This window comes from Micromesistius poutassou (genome assembly GCF_964030765.1).
Source record: "Micromesistius poutassou genome assembly, contig: SCAFFOLD_6503, whole genome shotgun sequence".
NCBI classification, from domain to species: Eukaryota; Metazoa; Chordata; class Actinopteri; order Gadiformes; family Gadidae; genus Micromesistius; species Micromesistius poutassou.
Window position 1 is genome coordinate 860 of NW_028179969.1, and position 8,669 is coordinate 9,528.

Consider the following 8,669-nt stretch of genomic DNA (forward strand, 5'->3'; position numbering starts at 1 on the left):
TTGGCTGACCTGTCTCCCTTCTGTCTCTCCTCCTGTCTCCCCTCTGTCTCTCCTCCTGTCTCCCCTCTCTCTCTGCTCCTGTCTCCCCTCTGTCTCTCCTCCTGTCTCCCCTCCTGTCTCTCCTCCTGTCTCCCCTCTGTCTCTCCTCCTGTCTCCCCTCTGTCTCTGCTCCCGTCTCCCCTCTGTCTCTCCTCCTGTCTCCCCTCTGTCTCTCCTCCTGTCTCCCCTCTGTCTCTCCTCCTGTCTCCCCTCTGTCTCTCCTCCTGTCTCCCCTCTGTCTCTGCTCCCGTCTCCCCTCTGTCTCTCCTCCTGTCTCCCCTCTGTCTCTCCTCCTGTCTCCCCTCCTGTCTCTCCTCCTGTCTCTCCTCCTGTCTCCCCTCCTGTCTCTCCTCCTGTCTCCCCTCCGTCTCTCCTCCTGTCTCCCCTCTGTCTCCCCTCTGTCTCTCCTCCTGTCTCCCCTCCTGTCTCTCCTCCTGTCTCCCCTCTCCCCTCTCTCCCTCCTCCTGTCTCCCCTCTGTCTCTCCTCCTGTCTCCCCTCCTGTCTCTCCTCCTGGCCCCCCAGGTCCAAGAGGATCGACTTCGGGCCCCACGATTGGCACTCCATGCCGGTGTCGGGCTCCGGGACCTGGCTGGTGGTGACGGGGCTGGAGACCAGGACCGAGTACCAGTTCAGCGTGCTGGCCCAGAACAAGCTGGGCACCGGGCCCTTCAGCGAGGTGGTGACGGTCAACACCGCAGGTGGGTGCCGGCCGGGGTCGTGACCTCAGGGTCACCGCGGGGTCAGGGGCCTCCGGTCGCTAGCCAGGGTTTAGGCCTACTTTGTTTTTTAATGAGTTTCCGGTTTTAACGACTTCTGGGATTTGGACGACCACCAGATTGTTGGACTGTGGACTATAGCGCCCTCTAGTGATTCATTTCAACTGATAAACAAGTAGAAAGATTAGTTCCATGTTGCTGCTACTGAAATGAAGGCGATACTCAAATACGTAATCAAGGGAAGGTAATTGGCTACATCGTATCAAATGAAGATGGACACACTACTACTACAACTACGAGTGTTACTAACGCGACTACAACTACTAATACTACCACTACTAGTACTACTACTACTGCTAATGGTGGTGTGGATAATGAAGGTGATTATGATGATATTATTTTGACTATTAACATGATGCATTATACAGATTTATATTTTTTTATAATTCATTCAATTTGTTCCTAATGAATACATTACGTAACCATGTCATTATGATAAATACGTTACATACAGAAAACAGAAAACAGAAAATGTACTTTCAGTTCCAGAAATCGTGTTAGGAAAGAATAATTCGACTATACGATGTCGTCAGCTAATGTGTTTCCTTCGTTGATGGGGTCGCTGGCTCTTGATGCTTCTCTGCTCATGTTGTTACGGTAACTGATTGACAGAGCAGCTGTTGCCATCGTCTATGTTGAGAGTAAGAGGCAGAAGAGGATCCTTCTTCTCTTGCTCCTCCTCCATCATGAAACGGGGAACTAGAGCGCTGTTCTGATCGGGAACCTAGATCGGAAATCGCATATTAGGAAATAAGATGGAGGACCATTCCCGATTTCCGATCTCAAATCCGATTTCGAGATCAGAAATCGGGAATCGTCGTCCATCTTGTTTCCTAATATGCGATTTCTGAACGCCACTGTCCATCTTTTTCCTGAAGCCCAAACGCACTGAGCTGAAACCCCACCCTGTTCAGTGTGTTATTCCTAACGCGCATGCCCCCCGTCCCCCCCCTGTGTGTGTGTTCATAACGCCACGTTCACACCTCATCCATCCGTTGACGGATCTCATTGACTTTCCATGGGCCGCTCTCGAAGTGCATTGTGGGTCCCGTCCGTCCCGTCGGCTCCGTTGCCTGCGTCAAAAAGTTGAGAAATGTTCAACTTCTCAGGCGGCGACGGATCCCTCGGCCAATCAGATCGCGCTATGCAAACATACGCATAAAGTACACTGTCCAATGAAATCGCCTTTGTAATACAACCCGGGACAACACACGGATACGTCAACCCGTTGACGGACGGATGTAGTGTGAACGCGGCGTAACGCGCTTGTCCCCCCGTTCCCCGTCCCCGTTTCCCCCCCCCCCTCCCTGCGCGCTCCGCAGGCTCCCCGCTGAGCACCCCCGAGCCTCTGGTTCTCCTCACGCCACCACGGTGCCTCACCGCCAACCGCACCCAGCACGGGGTGCTACTCACCTGGCTGCCGCCCGCCAACCACTCCTCCCCCGTGGACCGCTACATCGTGGAGTTCCGGCTGGGCGAGCGCTGGGAGGTGCTAGAGGACCTGATCCCCGCCACCGAGACCGAGCTCATCGCCCGCGACCTCGTCCAGGTGGGTGTAGGGGGGGCAGGCGGGGCGGGGGCGGGGGCAGGGGGCGGGGGCGGGGCGGGGGGGGTGGGTGAGTGAAGAGGGAGAGGTCCAGCTTCTGAGCACGGAGCTGTCTGTGTGTGTGTGTGTGTGTGTGTGTGTTTCCACGCACTGGGTGTCACTGTAAACGCCTTGTGGTGCCGCCGCAACCAACACCCAATGATGAAATGTTTACTGAAGTGGGCCAATTAGGAGCCTGTGCCTACCACAGCCAACCACACGCAACATGCTTTCGGGACCGGGCCAATGTGTGTCAGGTTTTGTGGGGGTGACGTGCAAGCAAGAGAACACAATGCAACGTGTACAAATAGTAGAGACTAATATGCCAAACAACCACAACAGTTCTATTTTCTCGGAGTTGCACCGGACACTTCTAAACATGGAGCTGTGTGTGTGTGTGTGTGTGTTTACCCGCACGGGGCGTCACTGTAAACGTCTTGAGGTGCTGTCGCGACCGACCCCTGACCATAGAGCGCTGAGCTGAGTTGATCTGCAGCGATACGATGACCAATGAGAAACCTCCTCCTAACACAGCCCGCAACACGCAACGGACGTGCCGCACTGCTCCGATGTGTGTCTGTGTTTGTGGGGGTGATGTGCAAGCGCAATAACACAATAAAACGTGTACAAATGGAGGCTAAATTCAAAATAACTAAACCATTTTTTCTTTTTTTTTGTCGTGATTCACTATGATCGCATAACAAAAGCCCATGGTAGGCTCCTATATGATCATAGCATTAAATCCATAACACGTTCATAGATTATGTCGCAAATATTGTTTAGAAGTACAGACCTGAATTGACATGAGTGCAAAACTCCCAACATGTTACAAACACACCCTGAGAAACACAAGAGCCGACACTGCGGAGTTGTTGTCATAGTGCGCTCATTATCCAATGCGTGTCTGTTGTGTGTTTGTTTGTTTGGTTCGTGTTGCTGTTCAGGAGTCCTGGTATGAGTTTCGGGTTATGGCCGTCATGGATGACCTCATCAGCGAGAGCTCCAACGTGGTGGGCGTGTCCAGCACCGGTCAGTATTACTCTATCACGATGCAGTTGTGGTTAGGGGGCGGGACTCCCAAGACGGAAGGTTCTGGGTTTGAACTCTAAAGCTCACCCCACACTACAAGAGAAATGTCCCCGATATCCTGCCCGATTTGCCCCTTACGATCATCGGGGTGGCGTTCCGAATCTGGACGAAAATCGGCCAAGATGATCCTGTCTGCCGTAGGGTTCTAAGATAGTTCTAAGATAATCTCATCAACTCCAAGAGCACCCGATCACAAAATCGGGGTTATCCAACATGATAGATATTTTCGGAATGTTGAGTGAAGGGCAATTTCCACCAGAACCGTCACGGAAGCGGCACGGCAATAAAAACGTTTGCCGAAGACATTAGAAACCATTATAGTCAATGTAGGCTATTCCACTGGATACAGCAGTGGCACGGAACCGTCACCAAACCGGCACTACTTTTTTTTAAAGTTGCCGGTTCGCAGCCGTGTCTCAGAACACTTGTACAGCCATTCAGTTTGCATTTGCTCATGAATATTCATGAGCTCACATCGACCCCTATGCAATTCACTAACGGTAATATTATACAGTCTATCTATGGTAGGCCTATCAATAGCAAATCAGTGTCACCTTGCTAATGGTTGAATACTACAACAATAATGATGTAGGATTTGCTACAGACTCACAGTCAGCATTACTTATTTTAATCTAAAAGCAGTTTTGAGTCCAACACACTATATGCTTCAAATTCACCCAAGGCTGAATTAAAAGTAGGCCTACATGTTTTTCTAAATGTTGGTCATCAACGAGGTTGTAACCTAGTAACTTCAGGCACATCTGTCAAAATAAATGTTTTTTTCTTCCGACGTGTTTATGATCTTTAGTCATTAATTGCGCCGCAGCCGAACTGACGCAGATATTCTCTGATATTGTGTAAGCATAAGCACCGTGGAAACAACTGCTGTCAAAAGACGCTGATCCATTTTGACTGTTGACGCAAGTTGCTCTAGTTCTACCTCCACGGCCCTGCAGCGGGCAATTATCGGACAAGATTTTCCTATAGTGTGTGGTGTTCTGTCTTGTGTTTGAATCTCATGTATTTGTATTTACGATCGGAGAGCAACAAATGGGCTGAGATTCTCTTCATGTGTGTGGTGTACATCCGACTCAAAAATCGCATAATATTAAAAAATCTTGTAGTGTGGGGCGGCCTTAAGGTCCTCGGAGACCAGACCTCCCTGCCCCCTGAACGTTCACTGAAAGTCACTTCGTATGTAAGCCTCTGACTAAAATGACTAAAAAGGAATGTATATATATTAATAATGCTTTGACAACCATACACAGTTACTGTAGCGGTACATTTTTACTAATAAAGCTTCAGAGAAATGGAAAAATAAAAGCAACACATTTTATAAATAAAACGTAAACAATAATACATTAATAGCTATAATAAAATAAATCGTTTTTAAACTCAAGTTGAAACGTTAAAGGGAGTCGAAAACGAGAAGGAAAAACATTCGGTATATGTTGGTAGAACACTGTGACATGTCCCCACCACATCATTCCTGACGTTCCCGTCTCCCCCCCCCCCCCCCCAGACCTGTACGCCCCCGCGGAGGTGGTGGACGAGGGTCTGGCGCGGCCCGTGGTGGCGGGCGTGGTGGCCACCATCTGCTTCCTGGCCGCGGCGGTGCTCTTTAGCACGCTAGCCGCGTGCTTCGTCAACAAGCAGCACCGCCGCAAGCTGAAGCGTAAACCAGGTCGGATGCACACTGGTAGATACACCGAGTATTACGCGCACGCCGCCATTTTACACACCGCCCCTGCACCACATCCCCCCACCCCACCCCCGTGGACGAGATACCGACTTTGATCTCTTGTTGTTGTGCTTCGTTTGTTTGTTTCCTGTTTCCTGTCTGTCTCCCCCCTCGCAGACCCGCCTTTGTCCGTGACACACTTCAGGAAAAGCATCGAGTCACCGTAAGTAGCGACTGCCAGCGGCGCGCACAGCTCATCCGCTAGAGGTAGCTCACATTGTGCTTGTTCAGTGTCACCGTGGAGAATGAAGGGGAGATGAGGAAAGATGAAGATGATTGGAGGAGAAATGGGGCTCTTTATATCTGGACCGCCTGATTGGTTATTAGCACTCACACCTGAACTTGAAGAGTCGACGTGACAGATCTGGACAGTTCCAGTCAAGTCAAGCAAAAACTGAAGAGCCAAACTAAAAAAAGCGATACAAAAGCAACAGGTTTTGGTGTAGCCACCAAAGACCCACCTTGCAGTGAGTTCACCAACAGTTTTTCGCCCTCGTCAACAAATCGCTGTGAGGGTCAAGTCTGTAAATAAAGCAAACCATTTCTACCAAGTTAAAGGAGTCGGACTCTAGATAAAACCTTAAAGGTTATCTGTAAAGGATGAAAGGGATGTGTACAATAGAGACCTCTGGTGGATCCCGAGAGGGGTTACAATCGGGCCCAGCCGAGTCAGCATTTCAACCACATTATCCTGAGTGCCAATGCTGCAGTCCACGTATCGATCTTTGATTCATCTGTATTCTTTACCCTTTAAAGCTGTCTGCCTTCTGCATGGTTCTTGCAGTGTTTGAAAGTGGCTATTTTTAATTTAGCACTGAAGTCGCACATTGACCGTACAATACCAGCGCTGTCCGTGTGTCTGTCTGTGTTCAAAACCAATCCTGTACTCTGTATGACTGCATTCGAATGTCAACCTTTTCCAAAGAAAACCTTTTTCTGTGTCCTACGTGTTTCCGTGTTAAAATACCATTTCCGAAACCAAAACCATTTAGTCGCTTCTTCTAACTAACTCTCGATTCGGTTATTAGAAAACTGCATTGAAAAGCTGCATAGAAAATAGATTCCAGCAATTCTTTGGAGCAGATTGTTATTTTAAAGAGTGGCCCTGGCGGTCTGTTTGCTCAGTCTGTCTTGTCAAAGCATTCCCATATTTGTACCGATAAACAAACAGAAAACCAAAAGGGAAAACTTACGTACCAGGGCCGTGTTGTTTGTCTCCCACCGCAGGCCTCCTCTCACTCCCTTGCCAGGGGTAGAACCCTGCTGGGATGAGCCTGCCAGGAGCAGTTACTTGCCCCCACCAGCCAGCCCCCTGTGAGTGCCCCCCCCCCCCCCCCACTACCCCCCACTACCCCCCCACTCCCCATCCCTCCCGCACCATAAAACCCAAAACGTGTGCTGCACTGCACTGGCTGCATTGGCTGCATGGTTTATGCATCGCATAGGAAAAAACAATGGAGTTGCAACAATGAGTGTTTGCTTTAGTGCACCACTGGCCTATTTGCATGCCCTGTACGATGGCTCGGATAGGCGTCGGCTAAGCTGCATGTACAGTAGTGGGTGAAGGCGCTCTGTGTAAACGTCTGAGCCATCCTCTTCCATTCAGCGGCAGATTAAGATAACAAGGACGGAGATTTGGCTGCTCCTGGTCTGTGGGAGTGATGGTTGTTCAGAGGCCTGGTTAGCGGTCCTATCACGCAGCGCTTCGCTCACATCAGCGTTTTGTGCAGCATATGCAAATAGGCCTTGGTGAAAGAAAAAAAAAAAAAAAAAAAAACGCAAGTGGTGATGGGGAATCGGCGATCTGTGAGGCGGTTGTCATGGTTGCATAGACGGTTCTCCCCCTCTCATCCCATCCCCTTTTTCGGCGTGGCTCATTAGCTGCAGCGTTGCGCTGGATGCTGATGCCGCTGCCGGTCATCCTCATCGTGCGGTTCAATCGTGGCTGACTGGGTGTGCTGTCATCATGGCTTTGGTGTTTGGCCTCATCTTGTCCAGCCTCCGGAACGTCTGCTCCACACCGTTTTACTTTGCTTGTGTCGGCCGTTTTTTCTTTTTTCTTTCTTACGCCTGTGGTTGTGTTGCCTTAGTGTCGGTCTCACCCCAACGACGTTGACGTGTGGCTAGGCGCTTTTGACGTGTCGACCCCGCGGTGGCGTGTGTCTCCCGTGTGTTTCCCCTCCCCCATCCCCCTCCCCGCCCCCCCCCCCCCCCCCCTCCCCTCCTCCTCTCTCTCTTCCAGGCTCTCCTCAGGAAAGATCAGTCCCGAGAGCTCCCCTCCGTCCCGGCCGCGCTCCCTCTCCTCGGACAGCTCCCACGGGCCGGGCCTCTACGTGCGCAAGCTGCCCAGCCCGCTGCGCGAGAAGGACAAGGAGCTGTCCTTCTACAAGAAGACCAAGCGCGCCATCGCCAGCAAGAAGTACAGCGTGTCCAAGCACGAGGCGGAGGTGACCACGCCCATCGAGCTCATCAGCCGCGGGCCCGACGGCCGCTTCATCATGGACGCCAGCCCGCCCGCCCGCCGCATCCAGGGCTTCCCCTTCGCCGAGGAGTCCGACATGTACCCCGAGTTCCGGCAGTCGGACGAGGAGAACGACTTCGACCCGGGGCCCCTGCCCCCGATCATGCCCACGCTGCGGCCCCAGCTGTCCCCCACCTCCTCCAGCCTGGAGTCCACCCAGCCCCCCAACTACAGCCCCCGCCTGCACCGCGCCATGGAAGGTATGAGCTTTGCGGAGGGCGGCACGCTGCACGCTTCGGGGCAGGCGCCGGCCTCCCGCTACCGGGGCTTCCCGCAGGGCCCGTTCTACGGGTACCTCGGCAGCCGCGGCGAATCAGGGATCCCGCCGCCGTTCTACATGCCCGACATCAGCCCCCGCAGCTCGGCGCTGTCCTCCCCCCCGGGCACCGCCGACGGGGGGCCGTTCGGCTACCCCTCCATCCCGGAGGAGAGCGGGGACATGGAGCACCATCAGTACACCGCCTCCGGCCACTCGCTCTCGCTCACGCACAGCCCCGTGCCTCGCTCGCCCGAGAGCTGGCAGCCTCATGAGTTCCCCTTCCTGGGTCTAGAGGGTCCTCGCTTCATCTACCCGCCGCACCATCCCCTGCATCACCCCCAGGACCTCCCAGACCCGCCCCCCTACCCCCCTCACTCGCTGCCCCCCAGCCGCCTGCACCTCCCGCCCATGTCAGACCCCTCCAGCCCCGGACTCCTGCAGCTGGAGGTGCCCACGGCCCCCCAGGGCCGAGACCGCCCCCCGGGGCCCCCCGTGAGGCGCTTAGCTATGCAACAGGCCCAGAGTCTGGGCCAGCTCAGACACACGTCCCACGGTGTGGGCGTACCAGTGTTGCCTTACCCCGACCCGGTGGCGCGCGCTGGGAGCCCCAGCACGGCTCCCAGCAGCAGCCCGCAGTCGTGGCTGAGCCCCAGGGCCG

The 8,669-nt window shown here is 53.3% G+C and overlaps 1 protein-coding gene across 1 annotated transcript; it reads left to right on the forward strand.

The window, feature by feature from the left end:
• Positions 1–562: 562 nt before the first annotated feature.
• Positions 563–8,662, forward strand: LOC311371250 (protein turtle homolog B-like; the record flags this gene model as incomplete). The annotated part of the gene is made up of 7 exons (XM_084489421.1): positions 563–738; positions 2,139–2,365; positions 3,346–3,430; positions 5,013–5,174; positions 5,349–5,394; positions 6,459–6,545; positions 7,474–8,662. Coding segments are annotated over 7 exons (1,972 nt in total), but the record flags the coding sequence as incomplete, so codon positions are not given.
• Positions 8,663–8,669: the final 7 nt, after the last annotated feature.